General features: G+C 43.9%; 1 protein-coding gene across 3 annotated transcripts in view; it reads right to left on the bottom strand.

Moving 5' to 3' along the window:
- Positions 1–25,308, bottom strand: part of ESRRB (estrogen related receptor beta) — a 104,264-nt gene that overhangs the window by 30,970 nt on the left and 47,986 nt on the right. For 2 of the 3 annotated variants that reach the window (XM_086612999.1, XM_086613000.1), the window contains exon 2: positions 10,334–10,743. In XM_086612999.1, the coding sequence (XP_086469125.1) occupies positions 10,334–10,743 (410 nt within the window). Of the gene's footprint in view, positions 1–10,333; positions 10,744–25,308 lie in introns of those variants that run through there. The other variant, XM_086613001.1, reaches the window with a different exon arrangement.

The raw sequence follows: 25,308 nt of genomic DNA, 5'->3' as shown, positions 1-25,308 counted from the left end.
GCAACAATTATTCAGTCTTAGAAGACAAAAAACAGGAACAGCTGTATCCATCCTGTCATTCACTTTGGAGGTGATGTTTCCGAAGAGGGCTATTCAATGTTTGCAGTGGAAATCCAAGCTCGACAGTGATGCATCAACAATGACAATACATTTAAGGCAGTCTAGCTACTGGGCAAATCAGGCAGCTCCAAAAAGGATTTCTAAGCTCTACAGCCAGTTCAGAGGGATGGAAAAGTTGGTTTGGTGGTTTAAAGCAGGAAATTGAGATTTGAGAGTTCAGAACTGTAGGGAGGAGTGTAGGTAAGAGCACAATATGAACTTCCTATACCGTCAGATTAATCATAGAGCTTACAATTTAGTAGCACCAGTACAGGACTTGATTTTTGTTCCTACTTCTGTAATGGATTTCTGTGTTCTTGTGCAACCCCCTTCTTTCCTTTAAATAAAGACCAACAATCTGATACATATGAATCTCTGGAGGTGGCGATTAGACCTTGGGGCTAACTAGCAGTTGGAAAGCCCATTGGGAATCTGAGTGGAAAGACAGAGCACAGATTCTAAAGGAAGAAAGCTCCGTTTGATTTATTTCACTATGCTTGGCCCATGCTGAGTGAAACCTCAGGAGCACACAACCTCCAAAGTCTAAAGGTGATCTGCCTGCTAGTTTTAAACCTTCTACCTCTCCCCTCTTGTCACAAGACTTGCAACTTGCCCCTAAGCTCCAGCCCAGCCACCCCATTCTTCACCATTGCTCATCTGTCCCCAAAATGCAGTTTGTCTGCAGGAGCAGAGCGTGCTGCACAAGTAGCTTCCATTTAGACTATATTTTGTCATTGTGCAACACCTGAATTTCAATAGCGAGCAATGTATCAAGGTTCTCAGAGAGCTGGAAATTGAGATTCAGGCTTGATCTCAAGGTAATAAACAAACTCCTGCTCTAGACACAGAGCTCCAGCACATTACAGACCCATGAGTACAGAAGCCCTGACCTCATGATCAGATACTTGCCGTGCCCCACACAGGAAGGAACACAGCAAGAACAAACCTGGGATAATACTCAAACAGAGTCTCACTTTGGAAGGTTTTGCCTTAGTTTCAATGCCCACGTTTCTCACCAAGGAGAGATGTAAGATTTCATGTTTCGTGGTCCCAAGGCCAAAAATTTGCCCCCTAACACAGAGGCACCACACCAAGGGCACTGAGCCCCTATAGCAGCAGGAGGCAGTGACGGCCCTCATCTGGCAGCTTAAGGCCCCTCTATGCTGTGTCAAGCAGATCCTCCAGCTTCCCTGTGCCTCCAAGTGCATAGACCTTTTGACAAGCAAAGTACTGAAAATGGTCTACAAAACCTACCTCACAACTAAGTGCGACAGTGTCAGACTAGGTGTAGGTACTGGTTACCATATACACACTGTATGTACAGCTCGAATAAGCAGTTCTCAAAGGTGCTTCTGTACTGGGATCATGATTGTTAAAGGAGCAGAGCCAGAGCAGGGTGGGCACTGGGCAAGCTCCCCTTCCTGGATGGCAAAGCAGCGGCCACTGTGTAGTGCAGCAGCCATGTGGTTTGCTGGTAAGCACAGGTGACAAAATACACCCAGCACTGGTGGGACACCCCGTTCAGCATGCTTCTTGTCTTCACATTGAACACAGGCTCACTTGCCCCTTCCACACACTGTGCCTAGTCTAAAGGAAGAAAGCACCAGCAGCTGTGTCTTACAGCCCTCTCTCCAGGCGCAAATGCTAGAGGTGAGGCCCACTGTACCCGCTTCACGCAAGACAATGCTGGCAAAGTAAATGGAGTTGTATATCAGGCCCCAAAACACGCTCTGAGCTGCATGGATTGAGAGCTACAACTGGGTGCAATACCTGCTGTTATTGCAGGAAACAGGGACATCACCCGGGAAGGCGCAATCAGCATTATCCAAGCAGAACTCGTCCAAGAAAAACTATTCGTCTCCAAAACTTTAACAAAGTTCTCTGACTTTTTTTTGTGTGTGTGTGTGTATTTGTCTCAATTTCTTTTATGGGTCCTGGGGCTGGCTGCCAGCACAGCGAGCTGCTCGCAGCTCCCTGTAATTTCTGTAAGTGCCCTGTGATAAAGTGATGAGATTAACTCATCGAAATTCCAGCAGCCTCCCAGCGGCTGGCGGTCACACCACCAGCCCGGCTGCCGGCTTGGAGAGAGTTTCCCCTTCACTGCAGCAGCTGGGGGTGCTGCAAGGCCCTGCAGAAGAGCATCAGCACACAAGGGTGCACATGGACGAGTCTGTATGCAAGTATAAAATTTGAGTCAAGTCTCTGTGTGTCGTGAACTGTAGATTACGTGACTCAGAAGGAAAGGGCAGAAAATGAGATAATCTAATAGACAAGGCCTTGCTTTGAAGAGATTGCCTTGACTTAGACAATATTTACATTTGATCTGAAAAAACTGCTAGGACCTCACTGATGCCACAGCACAAGATTTACCTAAAAAAGCGCTTCAAAAAATCAAGCGGTGGGTGACCAGATCAGAGTTTAGATTTGTTGAAAGCCTTCAATGTGTGGCCTTGGAGGGCAAATCACTTCCTCTCTGTGTCCTAGTTTGCTTGTCTGCAAAGTGAAACGAGCATCAAACCCACCTTCTGGGGAGATCGTGAGTCTTGATTCATTAAGGTCTAACTGCACTTCAAAGCCTTTAGATAGAGATGCTAAGAAACAGCCAAGGACTATTACAGTGATAGATCATGTTTTTTATTTTGGAGAACTGCAAAATTACCCTATTTCCTGTAAAATTAGACCTTTGACTGTTGAACAGTTTGGAATACAATTTCCAGTGCACGTCTAATAGGAGTACCTGAAAAGCGCACACCAGAGCTTGGTCATTCAAGAGACCCCATAGTCACCATACCTCTCCGGAAGAGAAGGAACTGGAAAGAGGAGAACGCCTCCTGAGCTCCGGGAATGCAGTAAAGTCCCACCTAGCTCCTGCTTAAGTTATGGACAGGGCTCCTCAGTGGAGTTGAGCTCAGAATTAGTACAGCACTGAGAGCACGAGCTGCTCCCCACTTACTGATCCTGCCTTTCTATAAAGCCTTTCTACAAGGAAACTCAGGAAAGATAGATAGAAATAGCCAAGCAAGTCTTTAAAGCTAAAACATTTTCAACTCCTTTTTCTGAAGAAAAGCCCCCATCTCTCCACTTTTTCTGTTTCTTCTTCATTGCTTTTCACCACTCTTTCCCTCTCCTCTGCCTTCCTTGCATACTCTGTCCTGCTCTGCACTGCTGCACACAGACTTTTCATCTCTTTCACTGGGTGACTCAAACAGAGGACTAGAGGACTGTGGCTTTTCCTGAACTTCAGGGAAAAACTCAGATTCAAACATATCTGCTATTAAGTTCCAAACTTCATTCATTCAAGTCATGACTTTCACCTGAGTGATGCGACCCAGCATGCTGCAGTTGTGACCAATGCTGTGGTGCCACTCTCTGCCAGTCTCCTGGGGCCAGAGAGCTGACAGCACGAATTCTCAGGGAAATACATCTCGTAGGCACCTCAGCTCATGCATTTGTTTCCTTTTATCCCAATTTTTGTAACAATTGCTAAACTGCCCTCACGTCTGGGTTTTTTTGGTTGGTTTGGTTTTTGTTTGTTTGTTTTACAACAACTGCTTGCAAAATACCATAGCCTTAGGAGGGTCCCATCAGGCAGGCAGTATAATGCCTCCATGGTACAACTATTCTGAACGACTGGGACAGTCTGCAGGAGAAAGCACCTGACTTTTCAGTAAGCCACTAGCTCGGATGACTTTCATTTCAGTACCCACAAGCTTTTGTCCTGAATCTTTTTTATCTCTGATTCTGAAGGTAAACAGATCATTTGGGTGTCTCAGTGAAAAGGGACCTGAAAACTGCAAAAGAGGCCCTTGGTGAGTGCAGTACCAGACCAGCAGTTCCTCTGCACTCAGCAGGCACGAGTCTGACCTGCTGCACCAGCAGCAGGAACACTGATAATATGCATGGAGTGGATTCTCTATCACCTTCTGCTTAAATCGGCCCTTCTAACTGAGGCATCACAGCCTGAGTCCTGGTGTGAGGAGAGGTACTTTGTGAAAGTCAGAAGAGAATCTCTCCAATGATCTGCATGAGGTAAGAGGGGTTATTTTTTAAGCCACAGTTTTCAAAGAAAGGGATTCAAATATTTGACCCGTAATTCTGTACTTAGGCACTTGAATAAGTGACCTGATTTTCAGCAGGGCTGTCCTATACTTTCAGGGACATGTACCTGATCTAGGTGCCTGAGTATATATAAGCATCAATAGAGGCTTCCATATTTGGAAAGAAAAACACAAAAAACAAACCAACTCAAAAAAACACACAAAAAAAGAAGCCCCAAACAAAAATCTCACCAAACGCAAAACCAAAAAGCTCCCCACCCTAGTACATGTGTTTATCACTTGCAGGAAAACGAGAATTTGGGAAAGCAGGTGAGATAAGTCCTAGCGCTTGGATTAACCAAAATTTTACTTCATACAGATTATACAGTAAGAAAAACAGAAATGTGAGGACCAAGGCGTCAGGACTGTTGATGCTATGAGAGGAAAAGAGGGTAGCTATAGGTGTATAGCACTGTTGGCTTCCTCAGGGTGGCACACCTGGCTCCCGCTCCACAAAAGAGAACTCGGAAAGGCTGAGAGAGTTGGGGTTGTTCAACCTGAAGACGAGAAGGTTCCGGGGACACCTTCTAGCAGCCTTCCAGTAACTAAAGAGGGCCTACAAGAAAGCTGGAGAAGGACTTTTTACAAGGGTGTGTAGTGATAGGACAAGGGGCAATGGCTTTAAACTGAAAGAGGGTAGACTTCAATTAGATGTAAGGAAGAAATTCTTCACTCTGAGGGTGGTGAGGTACTGGACCAGGTTGCCCAGAGAAGTTGTGGATGCCCCATACCTGGAAGTGTCCAAGGCCAGGTTGGACGAGGCTTTGAGCAACCCAATCTAGAGCAAGCTGTCCCCGCCCCTGGCAGGGGAGTGTGGAAGTAGATGATCTTTAAGGTCCCTTCCAACCCAAACCATTCTACAATTCTATGATTCTACAATATTTTGCACAACCTCACACAAATCAGCCTCCTGCTTGCATGAGGATGCAGGAGATGGAAACTGGGGCTCCCTACTGGCAGCAAGTTTGTCTGTAGGGTTCTGACACGGAAATATTTTACTAAGTTCCACAGAAAAGATCCTTTTGCGCAGAGTTCTCTGTACAGATGCACCGAGGCAAAAAGAAAACACAAGACTAATACAGTTGAGTTGCACTAGAGATGGTTTTCTGAAATCAAGTAAAATCCAAGCTGTGAATCATAAGCAGCACTCAGGTACTAGATCCAGGGAATACTGCACTTTCCCTGGTCATGCTTCAAAAGTTTTTGGAAAGCTCAGAACATCTCCTGGTTTTTGGCTGTGAACTCCCAGCTAAAAAGTAGCAGGCACGTTTCTGAGAAGGACAGAAGAATAGGACAGTGCTTGGCTACTGTGGCCACTACTGTAGGGAAATAAAACCTCGCTTTGCAACTCACAAGCCCTTTGCTGATCCTGTAGATGGTAAGGCTCTTCTCCTCGGGAAAATGAGCAAACTCTCTCTCCTTCCTTCCCAGGAGCCACTCTAATCACCGTAACAACAACTAGGAAGCCCTAGAAGACTACAGATTTTGTTACAAGCCTGTATAAATCCCCACAAGTCTTCCAAGCTGCATTATCCATATTTTAAGCCCCTTACTGGTGTAAGGGCATCCCAGCACAGCCGTTGTGTTGCTACACTCCTTTGTTTGAAGCTTGCAAGACTCAAGCAGGAAATCCACACAAGCAGGCACTTTGCCTGATGCACAACCTGCCTATTCAGAAGATGACAGTAAATGTGTCTCTTCTCTCTGACTCTCCAATAACCAGTTGTTCCCAATAGCGCTTTTTGCAAGTCCTGTTGTATCACCTTATTGGTATGAGTTCCAAGCACACAATGAGATGATTCACACAGATCAGAGAGAGAAATCTTAATTCAGATTTACTTTGCTGAGCTTTAAGCTTTTATTTTATATTAATGGGTCATTTTAGAAATAGCCTTAATTTTCACCATTTGAAGATGAAAAATAGATGAAGGGTAGTCATAGCCTTGAATATGTTGAATAATAAAGGACTCATATGGTTACATAGCACTGTTAGTTAACATTCAGAATAGGTAAAACTACCTACCAGTTGTAACAACTGATGAACAAAAGAAAATGACAATATATTTTATTGATATATAATACTCTATCTACCGAGCAAGCTATTAAAAGAAGCAACAGAGTAGAGTTAGATTAAGAATTTGTATCCTGTAAGAAAGCCAGCATTTGCCTTTGTCCTAAATTTGGATGAAAGGATTAGTTAGGATTTCCACAGAACTGAAATTCAGGAAGTTTTAATTTAGAAATATCTAAACCAAATTATCTTCTTGTAACAGAACCTCTCCATTACATTCAACTAATATGAAATTCTTGGTTTCAAGTCAGACCTCTCTTAAGCATCAATAGCGCCACACCTCGACATGCCTGAAACTCAGGTTTTCTCCCATCTTCGCTACATTGCACTTTCCACAATGTTCATAGAGTCAGGTGATGCCCATGGCACATGTTTTTATGAAGGACACTTGCATCATGGGGGTGAACACAGACTGCCACTAGGACATAATGAGGACCTACAGTTCCCACAAAGCAATACAGTGATAGAGAAATAGGACTAAAATTTTGTCAGGCAGCCTAGCTTACAGAAAATGCGTCAAGTCAGCTCAGAATTTTTGACTCTGCCTCAAAGTATGAGAAGTCCAACCCTGGGGTTCAAAATAACATGTTTGGAGAGAAAGGCCTGCAGTCCTGTGGCATGCGCTGTCATCTTGTCTCAGGTTTTTGCTTTTCCATCTCAAGCATTGTCAGTGCTGCAAAGTAGAAACACACAGGTTTCCAGGCCTTTATCCTTCTCTTGGGACACATAACACAACATGGGAGACGTCACAGATGTGACCCTCCCATAGCCTGCGGGACAGGTTAGGATGTGTTGTGTGATCCTGGCTTAGTTCAGCAAAACCAAACACTCCAGCTTGAAGTGAATCCACAGTTTGGATCTTCCTGACTTCTTATTTTCTCCTATCATCAAATTTTTCCTTGAGGAAATCTGACTTGGTAAAAATTCTGCTTTTCTTTGGAAAAATCCTACTGATGGAAAACTCCCGCACAGCCATAGTAGTGACCTCAGAGATAACGAGCTATGTCCATGATGGCTTGCAACCTATCTTCTTCCCATCGCTTGAAAACCAACAGCCCTCGTGCTGTCCAGGACAGCCTGGGTCTCACCTGGCTAAGGGGAAAAGTGAGTTGCAGAGCTGTCAGGCTCAAAAAAGGTCTGCGGCTTGGATGTCCTTTCTTCCCTCTGCTGTAGCAGCAGCAGGGGGAGCGGAGAAGCTATTGCAAGATCCTCCTGCCACAAGACATGCAGGTTTTACATGAGTTAATGCAGCTAAAAAAATCCCAATAGGCAAACCGGGGTCATTTGTAGCAGGGGAGGGGGGTAGTGGGAGGGGGGACTTAGCGTGAAGCTCTGCTTCACGATCAGAGGTATCTAGACAGGGCTGCGGTTGTCTAATCATCCAAGACAGATTTAGACTCATTTTATAACAGCATGCACACCTATTACTTAATAAAGTTACCAAATGTAGGGCCAGCAGATTAAGTACTCTCATAGTAGTAATTAGTTTTTCATCTTCCAATATTCAAGCACGGAGAAGTGAAGCGGCTGGTCCGAGACCACAAAAGCCTGATGATGAATTTATCTACTGCACTTCCTGAGCACCTGGGAAATCCTGGGGTTGTAGCTCCATCTCTGTGCTCAAACCGTTGAGTCAATGCCATTCCCAGACACCACAATCATGGCAAGTCTTTTGATACTAGCAGGGAATGCAGTTGTATAACGTACACATCTGCATGCTTTCTGCACACCCACATCGATGTTAGGCAGCTTTGATGAAGATTTTCCCACTTCTTCAGTTAGATGCTTAACACATCTACTGAATATAAGAGTTGCAGGATGGACACCTTTAGGAAATGCTTTTGCCACTTGCCGTCTCTTTTACATGATCCATGAACCCTTTTTCCCTGCATAGCCAGGGCTGTGCTTGGAGATCGCACGCACTGCCACGGAGCCCTAGGAAAGGTGCACTTTCTTGACTCAACCAAACTCTGCAGCCCTATTTGCTGCCCGCTCCCCTGGGCTCAGCCTTCAGCTCCATAGCTGAAATGGCTCACCCTCGGGCACAGCACACTCAACTCTTCCACTCTTAGGAATAAAAGCATTTTGGTATCTCAGTCGCCAGCCCAAGCTGATGACAGGGTGAGAGAATTCTCCGCTTATTCCTTTCCCCCATCTGTTACACGTTCACAGGCAATCAATTAGGGAACCACAGGGAGAATATGGTTGTGCTGGGGAGGGGGGGTTGGAAGAAAGCGCTCTCCCTTCTTGGGATTAAGTCAGCTGACATATCACCCAGGCTCTAGTTACTGCCACCTTGAATCATTTTCTTTGATTTTCTCTGAAAACTCTTTGAAAGTGCCCAAGTCTTTTTCTCTGTCTCCAAGTTAGGCCTGTCTTCTGCTCTGCCATAGAGATGCTCTAGCATGGCTCCCATGAGAGGTTAGTTTTTCAATCTCTCCCCACATAAGGAGCTTCAGAGTAGTACCTTGTCCCACCTTAGCACCTGAATGTGCCAAAAGAAACACTGGGAATGGGTCCAAGTACTGGAGGAGGGACAGAGTCAGTGCTGACAGTCAGAAGTCCAAGTAAAAGTTCACATTCAATCACAGGAGATTCAGCAAAGACAAATCACAGAAACCCTGCCAGACAATAGGCCAATGCCCTAGAGATGGCTGTGCTTTCCACATGGCATAAGGAAAGAGGAAGAGTCAGTGGGGCAATACAGAGAGATTATTCTCACAGTTGGATAATAGTAAGAAGAGACATCTAGAATCTAAGAAATTAAGCTAGAAATAGTGAATTCTGCAGAGACCTGGCCTGAACTGCACCCTGTACTGCTCTGTTCCCTCCAGAGTTGAACATCCCCAGTGATGGAGTGTAATCAGACCCATTCAATCAACAACAACAAGAAGATTGCTCTCCCCACATGGGCATTTCTTTCATTTCACAGGAGACAAGGAAGTGTTGGTGTGGTGGATTGACCCAAGCCAACAGCCTAGTACACACACAGCTGCTTGCTCACTGGACATCTGTCCCCACCATGGTTGGGTAAACTCAGTACACTTTCCACTGGAAGGTGAATGATCCTATTCTTCTTCCAGGAAATAAAGGGGGTATCTGTACATTCAGGCATGTTTGCTCACACAAAGGCCTGATTGTGTAAGTACACCCAAGCATCCATGGATACTGGAGCTTGCCTGGATGCACTCTGACTTTTGGCTATCTGTCGTACCTGTGCATGTGCACATCTGCAGCAAACCTTTGGCAGTCAGGACACAGCCATACACCTCATATGTGAATAGTACATGCAGGAGCAATGCACTGCACTTCACCTACACATACATACCCTGAGGTTTTCAGAATCACCTGAAGCATTTCTCATCCTCAGTAAAACTGACAAAAACTGGGTATCTCTATCTCTTTCAGTACGTAAATTTTTCATCTTCAAAGAAACTGCATCTTAATGAAAAGGGTTGGTGGAGCTCAAAAAGGAGGAACACAGGATTGACTCTCACCCAAGTGCCCTGTCCAGCCTTGAGATGAGGTCTGTATTGAGTCCATGACCACAAATTAAGACTAGCAGGACAGAGTGAGAACCTTTCTACTTCTGTAATGCTAGAGCTTTCACCTCAAAGTGCAGACATCTCTAAATAGATGCCATCTCTAAGCAGGGGCATCCACTCTTCAAACAGGCCTGGAAACCACCTTTAGAGTGCAAAGCATTTCCTTGCCAGGCCTCGCTCCACTAGAAGCTACATTATCAGGGTATCATTGTCACTAGCAGAAGTAGGAAGATCCACTAGGCCAGACAGCCAGATCTGGTAGCCAGCTAGGCTAGGAAATTGGCAAAGATTCCTACCACCCCAAAGCGTAACTCTGTGTCTAGGTTGAACTGGAAGGACCAGAGCTGGAGAGGAGAAGAGAGGAGGCGTAAAAAAGGATGGAGGGTTAGGTGCATTACACTTACCCTCCCATGCCCCCTTTTACACGACATGGAAACGCTGCAGTCTCAGTAATGTCTGGGGCTGCCACCCTTTTTCGCTATGGAGTGAATGTCTCAGTTTCCCCTCCCTTCCCACCATACCTTGAATAGTCCTCTTGAAGAAGGCTTTGCACGCCTCACAGGAAGCCACGCCGTAGTGGTACCCAGAAGCAATGTCCCCGCACACCAGGCACAGCCGCTTGGGGATTGCATTGAGCATGTACTCGCACTTGGTGGGCGAGTCCTCCATGATGGCGCTGGCGCAGTCGTCGTAACGCTTACGGCAGGACCCACTGCCAATCCCCGTGCCATTGAACATGGGTGGCGAGTCTAGGCCATTGGGGTGGCCACCCATGGCGATGCCGTAGCCACCGCTAGCGTCGGAGGAGCCACTTGGGCTGTGGTGGCTGATGGCGTCGATGCCAGAAGATGGGCTGGAGGGCTCAGTCTTGATGAAGGACCCACAGCTGGAGGAGAGGTGCCGCTCCTCTGTGGCCATTCTGCCGAGCAGCCTGCAGGGAGAGAGCAAAGGCACTCAGCGGCCTCCTGGCCAAACCCAGCTCCAGGATGGTCAAAAGAGAGCCCTCCTTTTCCCACCTCAATCCAATTCCAGTTGGCTCAGGCAGTTCGACCCTCCCCCAGGCACTGCTTCTTCAGGAATATCAGTACAACGCACTAAGAACAGCTTGCCCGCTAACCTACAAACTCAGACTAGAAGAAAGTCAAGGCTACTTGTGTAGATCACAATTTCAGTCTGTTCACAGGCTGCAGTGCTGGGAAGGGGCATCATTGCTGATGAGGCACAATCTACCCAGAGCACAATCTAGCCCTGGGACAGCACAAAGAAACGAGCCTGTCTGTGGCAGGCCAGGTGAAAAAGATGTTTGGTTAGTTTAGGCTGTGCTGCCCCGGCTCTAAGCAAAAAGTTCACTAGCAGACCCTGCAGGAAGGACCCGCTCAGACTGGATTTTCATTTTTAATACAGAAGTCTTTGATTAATTTTCATGTTGGATTCCCTCCCCTCCACTTCCCTATCATCAATAAAAGGGGAGCTTAGAAACTGAAGGAAAATAATCTGATCAAAAGTTTCCTCCAGCTTAATCTTAAATATTAATATTTCTTCTGTTTACTAGAATAAGACTTCTGCATGGAGACACTTTTCTCCAATTCATACTTCTTAGAGGGAGAGTTATGCTCTTAAGTATATGGAAAGGAGTGTATCTTTACCAAACTTGCAAACTCTTCTCATTTATTGTAGTCACAGATAGTCTTACTCCTTATATAAATGTTTAGACTTTTTTTAGAACACTGCTTATTTTTATGATATCTTAGGGCAATGAGTTCCAGGGATTACTTGTGCAGTGTGTGAACAAATGAAAAATCCCACTTTTCTTTGCCCATACAGTGTTCAGGCTCCCTGACCCGACTCTCCTTTGCAGGAAATGTACTTTTGCCATGTTCTCCTCATTCGGCTCTTCATTATCTATCTAATTGTTCTTCACGCAGAAGTTTTTGCAGATCTCTTATCTGCTTCATCATCCATCTCTGAACTTCCTCTAGTCTGGCTATTTCTGTTCAGTCCAGAACAGAGTTCAATGAGCCAGCTCCTCAGGAGCATGAAACTGGCACTGCTCCATCACTTCTCCAGCTGAAGGTCTGGACAGTAGACAAGACAAAGGCAGGCCATCAATCACCCACTGACGTTACCATATTTTCAATGTTATTTTCAGCCGATCTATTATATAACTCCTTACATTGTTTGCTTTTTGTCTCTTTAAATTAAAATCTAAATCGTTACCATTTCTTCAACAGAGAATTGCAAGTTACTGCAATCCTCAGATCTTTTCCTGAGTTGCTACAGTTAATTTAGAATCCATTAAGATGTATGAAAAACCAAATTAATGCCTTCTGGTGTGCAATGCTTTCCAATAGTCAACAGTGTATTTCATCTACCACTGTGCTGTTCATGCACCCAGCTTTATTAGGATCCTCTGGAGTTCTTCAGTCTTCCCTGATAATTTGATGTTTTCTGCAGAGTCTCATTGTTCACCCACTTCCCAGTCCATTAACACATGGATCAAACACCACAACACTGATCTTTGTGGATGATTCATGTTAACCTTCATCATGCTGAAAATTGACTTCTCTTTATTTTCTGGGTAGAGTATGTCTACCCTTTCCTTTCTGACTCAGCCATTTTTTAATTGATAATAGTATTAACCTGAGAGGTTAAATTTTCCCTTCAGCAAGATAATTTGTCAAAGGCTTTTAAGAAAACCTAAATACATGCATTTTCCTGATGATATGTCCAAAGAATTCTAACTGACTGGGGATGCTTGACTTTTCTTCTTGGAAGCTCTGCTAGTTTAAAGTTACCACACCACGGTCACGTGGGTAATTTCTATTTCGGTTTCAGCCTATTTACCTGGTATTTGTGGCAACTCCTTCTGCCAAGAAGTCAAACCTGTCAGGGGACAGGACAAAACATTCTGTGATACAGCAAGGCTGGAGTGTACACGTATATATTTCACATCTGTGTGTCTGTTGATATGAATGTACATGTTTGATATGCAGCAACTTCACAGTCCTGCATCCTTACGATCTCATTTGACTCAAGTATCTCCTAATTTTCCCTTCTCTGTTTCATCCTCAATGTTTGACCTCATCTCCTATCTCTGGGATCGATCGGCCAAGTTTGTTATTTGGCAAGACTGTTGACCTTGAGAATATGGGCAGGCATCTCACGTTCCTCAGCTGCTTTGCCTGGTGTTACTTGAGAGGAATCCAGAGTATGGTCCCTTCTTAGAGACAGCGTGATGAGTTGATGAATGCCCATGCTTTGCCCAGAGGGTCACACTGGACTAGAGGCCATGGAGCAGTTACAGGAATAATTGCTGCAGGTGCATTCATCTTTAATCCCACAGGGCACCTAGACAGATTGCAGATCTGCTGGTGCAATGCCAACTGACTGTGTGGAGGAAGATGAAGCCTTGCTAGCTGGGAACAGATCTTAGCATCTCATAGCAAAGCTGAAAGCAGCTGCGCTGGCCAGATTCTGGAACCTTTCCCTACCTGAGAACTGTGTTTGTAGTAAAAATCTGAAGATCATTGGGAACAATAACATGAGATTAGGGTCAAAATGGAAGGCAAAACCCCCATAAAACACTCTTCTGCACTGAGTAACTCCACAGTAAAAGGAGTTGGAGTTGTAATGTTAAGGTCAGACAGAGGACAATATGAAAAAGGCATGACGAGGTGAACTGTACTGTCAGATTCAGTCAACAGAGTTCAAATCTCAGCTTATGTCTCTTAAAAAGCCCAAAATTCACAGATGACCTCAAGAAGACCCACTGAGGTATTTCCCTCCACTGAAGGAAAACAAAAAAAAAGAGGGGAGACCAGTCTTCTAGGACCAACTCACTTCTCAACTCACAACCTCAATTAAGAAGCCTTCCTCCCCAAGGCAGGCAAACAGTGACTGCCTGATGGCAAATCAAGGATAGCAACAAATCCCTACATCCTCACAGCTGAGGACGCTCCTGTTCCTTTCCAGGAGACAGGAATACATAACGAGTTCTGGTTAGATGTGAATGCATGCTTTAGAGGCAAAAGTCCTTAACACTAAGATCAAAGATCATAGCTAAGGTGGCTCCAGCCATTCCAGAGGTTGTGTTTTTCTTTTCTGGCCTCTGGAACAACTTGCATAGCTGATTATTGCTGGGCAGCATACATTGAGTTAAGCCTCACCAGCTCTGACTTTCTCCAAGTCTCATGGAGATCCTGTGGTGATTTTTAAACAGGCTCAGAGTGTCCCCTGGCAATGAAATACAACATCTTGAACTTCAAGAAGAACAGCTAAATGTTTTTTGCAAAGAGTTCAAAGTGATGAACAGCCATTTTGCTCAGCTCTAGTTACCTTAATAGGAATGTAAAAGGAGAGAGACTTGATCCAACTCTCCTCCGTGCTGGCACAGGAAACTCCGTTACTATTTCTGTGCCCATGTAACAGGCTTAGAGGTTCTAAACATTTCGTTCTTTTCACCTTTCCTCATCATAGGTCATTCCCTCTAATCCCTTTAGCATCTTTGTGGCCCTTCTCTGGCTTTGTTCCAACTTGCCTGGGTCTCTGTTGCAGCAAGGTGCCCCGAATGGCACAGAGCGATGCCACAGCACTACAGGGGAGAGTCACTCTGGAAAGCACACAGCCGGGCAGACATATGGACCAAGTGAGCAGTAGCTTTGCCAGACATCAGGTTGCACATCAGCTCACATCATTTGATAGCCACTGTCTCACTGGGACCTCTCTGAACATAAGCTGCTTTTGCCACCGTGCTCTGCACAGCATGAAATTTGGAGATTCTCCTTGTTTCAAAGTAGATCCAGTATCATCTTTAAACCACACACTGCTAATTGCCACTTGTTTTACCAAAGCCTGTTAATAATGCTCATCTTTTCAGCCTAGCTCTTCTTTTCTCTACTCTGATTTTTTTTTTTCTAGTATCTTTCAATTCTGTCAACTGTAAGTTTGAGAACTATGCCTTTTACATTTTCCTCCAGGTCACTAATGAATATTTAAAACCAAAACACTGCCCTTTTGGACACCACCTTTGCAGAAGGATAAAGAATGTCTCTAACCCTTCTGTTTACACTCTGTCAGCTAATCCACGATTCATTTCACAGGATTTGTATCAAAATCTATTTGATCTAATTTCCCTAATAAGATCTTGCAAAGCTTTGTGTCAAAAGCCCATGCGTGGTCCAGAGACAGTCTATCCACTGCATTCCTTTTGCCCACTAATTACCTAATTGTATCAGGAAAGGTTATTGTCTGCTGTACTCCTGTTTCATAAAGCCACTGCTGTTTATCACTCACAATGTTGTTAGCCTTTACGTGCCTGTCGCTGCCCTCAGACAAGCGTGCTCCAGTCTCAGTGATTCTGGGTGTAACTACGCAGGTTTAACCAAGTCGAGATTGTGCTTTAGGTTTTCATCCATTAGCATTATCTCCCTCGGGCAGTGATGTTGGGTTAACGTTACAAGTTTCTCCAATTCTTCTCCAGCCTTTCGTCTTTTGCTATTTCTCTATAATGGCTAGACTGCTTATGAGTTTAATGCTCTCTTGAGAGCAACAGCAATAATAAGAGAAGGAAAGACTGCTAGATGGACAGGACCAGAAAGGGACAAAAGATTAGTGTTATAAAATCCAGGTAGTAAATATTGCCTACATTTTTTTTTTCTTTTTAAACTTCAAGGATTACAAGTTTGGGATCGATGCAGATAAAGCTATTTTACTGCACATCCTTTGAGGTTATTTTTGACAGAAATAGTAATTTGTAGCTATGTACACCTCTTTACCCCACTTCTGGATATGAAAATTACAGGAATTCAGCAGGCTTTATTTACGAGCCTTCACGTGACTCAAGAGAAAATAAGGCCCACCACTCACACCTACTTACCAAAGCAGCCAGAAATATATCCAGCTTTGTAACAGAAAGTAACTTTTCCCCACCAGAAGAATTCTCTATTTGCTAAAAGCATCCACAATTCAGTAACTTAATACCATCCAAGCATCTAAGTGCTGATGCAAACCCAAGTATGTGACCCTGTACCTTCTCCATGCAGCACTCCATATTCCAAACTGCATCAGGAAAAGTTTAGAGGCAACACTGCTGAGCTTCTCTAGTGGCTGATCCTCATTATGTGATCTTCAATAAGAAAGGCAAACAGAGCTCGGTGCTATACTCCAGTTTCCTGGAGGAAGGTAAGGAATGGGCATCAGAGTTCTGTCATGTAGGGCAGTCCCTTCACCAGTATTTTCTGATAAAATCACAAACTCACCAACCCAACATGCTGGAGATTTCCAACAGTAAGACTGCAATTGTCATTAAAATGAATGCTGAAATACAGCTGTAGGACTAGTATCAGTTGAGGGAAGGGGAGTGAGAGAGAACACTCAGGCCCTCCTGAGGCAAAACCTTCTCTATTCTGGGCACAAGAAGAAACGTAAAAGGTCAGAAATGGGCTTTTTTAGGTGGTTCTCAAAGCTGGATGTGGATTCCAGACAGAATGAAATCTTGATTTTTTTTAAAGTTCTTTAAGATCTACCATAAAATTGAAAACCCTTGCAGGTGAGATGCCTGTTCAGCTTGTAACTTCCAGGTGCCCTATAGCTATGCTTGCGGAACTGCACTTTAGTCCTGAAGTCCATGAATATGGAGTCCTCACAAGAGATTCAAGTTTAACTGACAAAACCTGAGAAGGCTGCCAGTATAAACCTGCTCACTTTAGGCCCCAGCTTGTGACAAAAGCACGCTTTGGATTGCACAGACATTTTTAAACCAACCATGAAAGACCAAAGAACCTTTAATCTGTAGAAACACCAATGATTTAAACAGAGATAAAACATCCAACCTCTTCTATACTACAGGCCTATTTTTGCTATCAGTATTTGTTAGCCCAAATGACACAAACCTGCACTGCATGTGTAAATGAGATATGCGTATCATGCCATGATGCCATTTGGGCAACACAGACTTTGTGTCCTTTGTGGGCCACATGAGAGAGCTCTGCAACCCACAGCTGGCTGACAAACAATATAGATCAGTTTCTCAAACACTGGCTGCAACTCCAGTAACAAGCCAAATTTTGTCAGGTGTTTTTTTTTAGATACAGGAGACAGAAATACAGAATGTTTTCCAAGTGGCAGGCTAGATGTGACAGCTGCAATAACAGCCAGTGTAATTTTAGGTCACATATGCAAAGAGTTAATGTCATGGAGCTGAGATGCCCACACCTGTTGGGCAACCTGCTCTTACCATGGACAGCTCACACACATGTTCCTATCGCCACCTCTCTGCTTCCAGGACACCCACCATGGTGGCAGGGAGGCAAGGGGTCAGCATACGGACTTCAAACGAGACAGACATCATCTAGAGGCTCCTCACCTTTAATGACAGCTCTTCTCCACACAACAATCCAAGAATGATGAGATCTGCCAATGTGCCACTTTCCTGTACAGTGGATAACTGCGGGTAACTCAGCCATACCAGCCACAGTCCAGGAAGCTTTTCTGGGCTTATTCTATTATACAGGGACATATCCTGTTCCCAGAGTAAACTTCCATTTCTCTCTGGGTGTAGGCAAGAGCTTGGGCAGTATATGTGTGATGGGCATGATCATAAACATAAATCACCAAGTTACCAGTGCATAGGCTTTAGAGGTTTTTTGTTAAATCACAGTGGTTTGCATTGTTAGAAAGGACAAGAGAGTCAGAGCGTTAGCTCAATCTAAATATTCTTCTCTAGAGTGCAGATATGATTTCCAAGAGATGTCATGTTTGCTAGTGGTGGCTCCTTTTGGCTTGTGTGGGTTATGCTTCTACTCTGTACAGTATGGCAAACCTCAGACAGCCTGTTTGCAAGGCATGTGTCCGTAACACACCCACACAAATACTACATACTTGTCTTTGGAACAAACATAAACCATAGCTTAGCAAAAGGCTGATGAGCTTGCTCTCTAATTTAGAATGGAAAGCATTGTGTGACTTCTACTTCATAGCATGAACACCAACCTGTAGTTTGCAAACATGGACTGCCAGATTGTAACAAGGTCCAACTGTCAGCATTTTATTCTAAAAGAGCTACACCATCCTAATTCCAATTACAACCATTACAACTATTGCTTTTGGCTTTGCTGGGCATCTGGACACAGCTTATTTTGTAAAAATGCATCACACTTGGCCTGCCTTTCACCCTTGCTCTGAAGAGAGAGATTTTTTTTTTTTTTTTATTTGCTTTATAATTTGATGGTGGGTCAGGGGAAGAACTTTTGAGTCAGGAGGTTGAAGAAGCTAAAATGAAAATATGTAGGGAAGCCGGCAAAGTCCCACAGCTCCCCAACTGCAAGAGCCTATCTAAAGAACTCCCTCCAGGAGTCAGTTCCCCTGGTATTCCTGAGGAGAACTGAGTTGTATGAGATCTACTTAAGTGTGTCACTGAATGAGACCAGCGCTACCATGTAGACTGGAGGAACGCATTCCTTGCACAGCAGAGGAGATGGAGGCCCGAGCTGGGCTCTTCTGCAAGCTGAGGAGATGGAGATAGCAAGTGCTCATTCTGGCTCTTACACAAATAGTATTTGCTTGTCTAATGCCCAGGAGACATTTTATCCCTTTGACCCATTGCATAACCAGAGCCCCGTTATATATCGGTAGATCTTCTCTAGCCCAAGTTAGCTCATGCTGATGAAAGCTGCCGCAGCAAACTGTGTGGAGGCTGCTTAATAAATAAAAAAGGCTTCTCACGGGCAGAAGACACTATGGATTTCCTACTAGCCTTCAGCCCTCTCCTCATTCTTGTAATTTCTCTTCACCCTTAGGATGACACTCTTGCTAGTAAACGGTAAGAAGTATTACACAGATGAAGTCACAATGAATTTGGAGGTGTGACACACATTATCAGTTTACTCTCTTATTAATACATTGAGTTTTGAAGGTACCTTGCCCTCTGGTGTACTTATGGCACTCCCTCCAAAGTGAATTGCCACAGCACTTGAGCTAATGCTTCTTGCTTATACTTACTGTTGATATCACAGCAAACCAAGAACCAGGATTGACTTGCTGTTCACTATTTATCCAAATTCCACTACCACCCTTTCCCCCGTCCTCCCATGTTACCATTCTGTCTTTCACATTTCACTTCTTCCCCCACTATTTCTACATCTGGAAGACTGCTCACACCAGTTCAACAATTTTGCCTACATACAGCAGAGCTGCAACTCAATCCCTATTGAAATGCTCAGCTAGACCTTCATTTCTTCTTGAACGTCTGTCTTTACACTTGGCCTATCTAGGGCACTTATAATCTATAGCTCTCTTAGTACCTTCAGTGTCCTTCAGACACTTGTGAATGAGATTCAAACAACAACACATTTAGTAAAGCACACTTCAAACACTTGTACATCAGAATTTTGCTTCCACCTTTTCAGCAGGGCAGGAAAGGAAATCCTCCAGCACTGCCATTCATATCACACGTATTTTTGCATCCCAGCCTGATCCCTCATCTCATCTCACATAGACCTTTTCTTTCACTCTGTACCCTCAGCATTTCTGAGACAAAATTGCCACCAGTGCAAATTCTTCAGCCTGCACTTCCTTGCATTTCAAGATATCCATTGAAGGCATCCCTCCCTTCAACCCGGCCTACAATTCATGATCAACAATGGCAGGGAAAAAAGAGAGAGGCAGAGATATTGCTTAATTTCTCTAAGTGTTTGAGAAAGGAGTTAGGATGGAAGATACTTACAAATCATCCTAGAAACAAATGTGAAAAGAGACTTAATAATTGATGTTTCTTTACGAATATTCGTTTACTGAAAGGGGACTCTAGGTTTATTCAGAAAAAATCCGAACCTGTGTGTTCTCCAACCTGGACACATTTAGGAGTTCTCTGAGTTTGACCTGTTAAATTTTTTTTTTGAGAGTTTCTGCTTCTTACGTTTCAAAACTTACAGTTGTAGTGGGACTCTGCCTCCTTCTCCCACCCTTGCCAAGACAATCGAGACAGAATATATGGGCTTTGCCTAGATTCCACCTGTAGCTCTCAGAGAAATCTATAATTAAGTGCCTCATCATTAGAAACATTACTCAAAACCAGACAGATCCTGAAAAACTGACTGAAATTAGTTCCATGTAAATTACAGCATGGAAAATAACAATGGGCAATTAGTGCTTTTCAGTTTAAAATCTTTTTTATCTCTGACTCTCCAGAAAGCATTTATAAGATGATACAGTAGCAAAGCAAGATAACAGTGTGAGAGCAAATACTGGATCTGGCATAGAAGAGACATCCTAGAACCACTGGAAAAGTGTGGAAGTGGGAGTGAGTGAGCTGAACTATCAGTGAGGATGGAGGCACAAGAGGAGAACTGAATGGAGTCAAGGACAGACAAGAAACCTGTGATACACAGTGAGCCTGAGATACAGCACTTGAACAAGCAGCGAAAGTGAGTATCTGACAGAGATAACGGCAGACCAGGCTCCTCTCAAGCTAATGAGCACCACAGGTTTGAGGAGAATAGGTGATACATGGAAACACTCAGTTTCCTTCTGCACACCTTAGACTGCTGTAACATACAGGATTATCTTCAGCTACCTATTTAAGATAACCTCAAGGTTCAGCTTTGCTGAGTCTTTAAAACCCCACCTTTGGTAGGTATTTAGCAGATCTCTTACCACACACTGCATATATTAAATAGCCAAGTGTAGCTGACCCAAATTCCAGCTTCAAACCCTAATGACTCGTTCTAAATCCACTTCATTCATCCATCTTCCAGGCTGTTTGTCTCCCTGCATTTACTTTGACTGACAAAGTAGCTTCTAGTCCACTCAAGCCCAGCTCTACCTGAGGCCCCACATGGTGTCCTGATTTCTTACTTGCCTGAACCAAGAGATGAAGGGGAGACCATGGCCAACTAACCACTCTTTAGACAGAAAACTGTGTAACAGAACAAGTACATAATTTTCCCCAAACTGTGTAACTTGCATATTAATTTCTCCAGATTAAAAAAAGACCCTCGACCCAACAACTCACCCCAAATAATTTCTAAAGCAAAATACTTTTCAATTACCTCCACTTTCCTCCTAAATTGGCATCACTGTTTAAAAATTTAAATAAATGTGATTACAAAAAAACCCCACAAAAATATTCCTTTCTATCATGATGAATAGATTATCTCCTCATCCCAGGAAGTTTTCACTTTTCCCTGTTATTATTTTGGGATGTGAAAGAAAACAAATGCAAGCTTGCAAGATCTTCAACCTCAGTTTCACTTCCTGTTCCCTGTCTTTAGCATCCCTACTCACGGACAAGCCGAAGCCAACAGACAGACAGTAAGTCACCCACAAAGAACCTATACAGCTGCTTCTACACTTTCATATAGTACCATTCTGAGATAGGCTTAAATGATACATAGCCTTATTCTGTAGGGTATCTGGGTATAGCAGGCATGTATACATATATAAAAAATTTATCGTGCAAATACACACAAACCCCTTCCTCACACACACTCTCCCACATCTCTCCTTTCCTCATTATGTGGATGCACCTAGTTACCATTCCAGCAGCTTCGTTACAGAAGCCAAACTATGACTTCATATTTCCAGATCATCACCGTGAGTGTTCAGACATTTATAGCAAACATAATGCACTAAAGCAAAAACAAATAATCAAAAAACCACAGCCTAACTAAGCTACATCATCTGCAGTCTGCACCTTGAGTCACGGCCCTGTATCTACCAGAGCATGAGAGAGAGAAGACCTCACAGGATTTTACATATGTCTGCACGCTGTCTGATCTCATATTTAAGAACTGTTTGTTCTCTGTCCAGAGGTCTGGAACTCTTTGCAGACACTACTAGGAGGGGGGCTGCTCTCTTCAAAGAGGGGACCAAAAAAGAAGGAATTTTCAGCAACCAACAGCCCAGTGTGACCCAACCCAAACCAGCTCACCCTGCCGGCATGTCGTCCCCGCTGCGCTTGTTCCCTTTGCCCTTGGAATGCTATCACTTATTATCACGCTGACTTCTCCAGATGGGGCATTTTGGCTATTGATCTGATAAATAAACAGCCTGCTCGCTCGATCAAAATGTTATTTTGCATTTCAATTACTGTTCACTAATGCAACCTTCATCCCGCCAAGAGCGCTGCTGGCAATGACACTCGACCTGGCACAGGCGTTTGCAAGCAAATTCGGCAGCGCCTGCTGCAAGCACCTAACAGGATTACCAACCTCCATTAGATGCACAGAAAGAGAAGGAGATGGACAGACAGCACTGGGCTGAAGGGGAACAGATGTGTGCAGAACAGAAGGTGTGAGAAACCTGGACAAGGGGTAGCGATAGGCAGAAGCACAAATCCATTTACAACACAGCTTTGCCAAATGTTTTTATGGTGGGAGGTCTTGGAAGCTAAAGACATTCCCTCCAGTGGACAACCCCGACAACTCACAGCAGATAGAACGAACTCACTGTATGTGAGCCATGCAAGAGTTCAGAGCAGTAGGAAATGGAAATCAATGTGTGGTGACAAGCCAGCAGTCAGCGCTGCAAACCCATCAGGGCAAACAGGGTCATTTCTAAAGCAAGTTCTGGAGCCTAGCTCCACCAGAGTTCAGCAGGCCCTAGAGCTGGATGCAGGATGCTGTGTGTAAGTAAACCTGGAGGGAGGAAACCCTCTTAGTCCTTGCTGGATTCTTCAGTATAGTAGGAAATGTGACTGCCTTTGGAGAATCTGGTGGTGATATGGCAAAGGGGCATCCAGAGGTGTTGGGAAGAGACGGATCTTTGGCAGGTGTTGGTCTCTCTTAATTCAGCACTCTATTTACATCCGGTAATCCTTTGCAAAATCCCCAAACTGGTTTCACTCAAACCCTGTCTACAGCAGGAAACACAGTACAAATAGCAAGTCAGTGAGCAGCCACCAGCAGTGAGGTCAGACATGACCATATAGTTATGAGACAGCTTCTAGTCCCAGCTTTTCTGGTAACGTGATATACTTTACCAGGTGGCTGTTTTTGCACCAGACTCCTACTGCATGATGCAGAATGCACCTTGCCCCCTTTTCTTTTTCCTACCTAAATTCCTAAATGAAATGTAACATGTATCACAAAATGACACAACCATTTACCAATGCATGCAAATAGTGGTCAGTGCTTTCACCACTCCCTGCATAGTGTGTCTGTGTGTTGGACTTAGCTCCCGGGTGACCAGGTAATATAAATAGTCAAAAAAAATGGATTTCTCTCAATTTCCAGAGATCCTTTGACAAAGATCTTTCACCAGACCTGGACAAATTTCTCCCATTTCATTACCAAACAGCATCCAGACTGAGACTGCCAGTCATCCATGAGTTAAAAATAAACAAACCTGTGTAACACCCTGACATTATATAAACAAAATGCTAAGTATAACACACTGAATGAGATCAATGTGATGCATAAAGACAGGATCTATAACTCCACACACTCACACTTCATCTGCTCTGTGTGCCCAGCCTCCCAGTTGCTGCTGCCCTTGGCAAACTGAGCCTGTGTCCCACACCGATCTATCTGGTCAGGTCTACACTGTAGACCTTGCTCTCCCACATCTGTCTCTGTGCCCATCCTTTCTCTAAATCCACTCTCGGCAGCACAGTTTCAGGGAAACTGGGATTACATCCCTCCCCAACCAGTAGGCATCCATGCCCCAAACACAGCCTAAGGACCCATACACGTTACAACTTAGTCACTGGGTCTGTACTTAAGGCATGGGGCAGTGAAGTACAGTGTACTGAGCCCTTACAATGAAGCCAAAATGTCCCAAAGTCTAATTCCAGCCTCAACACTAATCTTCTCATTGACTTCAGCAAGTTATTGCAGCTCTCCAAGACACTGCTTCCCCAACTGAAAAGCAGGGATATGGTCCTGAATGACCTACCGCTCAGGAACATCGTGAGAGTTAATCAGCAACTCTAATTGAAGAAATGGGGTGTGCAGATGAGTGTGCTAAACAGGACCATGGCCAGATAAACCCTGTGCTCACATCATGGCCCCCGCTTCAGAATCAGCAGAATTTGAACCTCTTTCTTCAGCACTGCAGCTCAGAGATTTGCCTGTGTAAGAAGTGCAAGCAGTTGGTGTCCTGCATGCAAGCTAGCCAGAGGAATAAACCATTGACTTCACAAATCTGTCTGTATTATATAGACGAATTCTGACCTCCTCCTACATCTAACCGTACTTTAAGCCCAGTCTCCTGTGACCCAGTCTGTAGAATAACCTTACCTCTAATACTGCCTAATCCTCTCTCCATCTCCCTAGGTGCTATTTCACACACCAACTGCCTACTGACCACACCTCCATACAACCCATTTTTCCATTCTCCTTCAGTTACACTTCACTACAAGTTTTTAATCAAAAATCAAAAATCCATTTTGTTTAAAAATGTTATTCTGTTTCACTACAGAAGTAATTTTGGCAATGTTTTGCAATGTAAGATTTCCAAAACAAATCTAAAGAAAATGAGATGCTTAATTTTGCTTTGTTCCTAGCACTTCGTGTAGCCTGTCCTGTGCTGCCTCACGTGTTTTTTGACTGACCAATCGTGCCTTGTTTCAAGAATTTAATGAAACAAAATATTGGAAGTTTCCTCAAAATAAACTTTATTGGAATTTCCACTTTGCTTAAAATTTCAGGCTGCAGCCAGATTTGGGATGAAATAACATTTTGAATCAACAAATATTCTGTGAAATAAGAAATTCTAATTTTTATGCAGTTCCACTCCCTTTGTCTTCCACACAGCCCTCTGCTTGTGCTTCACTCAGTCGATCTCTCTCCTCCATTTATATGCATTCAGAACCACGTATGTTCTAATGTACACAGAAACGTTTCGACACTTGATGCTATCCTCTTTAGTCAGGCAGCATAGAGAGACAGATACTGGCAAACAAACTACATCTAAATCATCTGAAGAGGTGGAACTCTACATAAAAGTTCTGGAATTTCAAGACTACCATGGAATCTGTGCCATAAACTCATAAAATTGTCATCCTGTATTACTCAGGGATTAACCATGTATCAAGGAGCATCCAGCAGCCAAAAATCAACCCCTCTGTTTTGAAAGCTGAGTGCTGCCGGGGAAACCCAGCTCTGCTTTTCCATCTGGTTGCCATTGAAGGTTTGCCCCATTCCTTCTGCATCACAGTGAAATCACTGCTGGCACGTGATCAGAAGCTCCAAAACCCTGGCTCCCTATCAACTTACAAAAATTGACCTGGACATTTTATCCACTTTGATGAGAGCTTGAATGAAACTTCTTTCTCATTCACTCGTGGCAAGCAGTGCTACTTCTTAGCACCTCTGTGAGCCACAAAACAATACTTCATTTTACAACCTGCTAAGGAAAAATTTTTGGAATTGAGTATAAATATCTTACCTACCACCTGAAGCCTACCCAGCATTTTGTAGCTACAGTGGAAATAAATTGCAAGTAGTTGGGACAGTATCCTATCTCTTCATTTAATTCTTGATCCAACTACTATTGAAAT

Source organism: Tauraco erythrolophus, chromosome 6 (genome assembly GCF_009769465.1).
Source record: "Tauraco erythrolophus isolate bTauEry1 chromosome 6, bTauEry1.pri, whole genome shotgun sequence".
Taxonomy (NCBI): Eukaryota; Metazoa; Chordata; class Aves; order Musophagiformes; family Musophagidae; genus Tauraco; species Tauraco erythrolophus.
The sequence above is the reverse complement of the archived record's forward strand: the minus strand, read 5'-3'. Positions and strand labels throughout refer to the sequence as shown.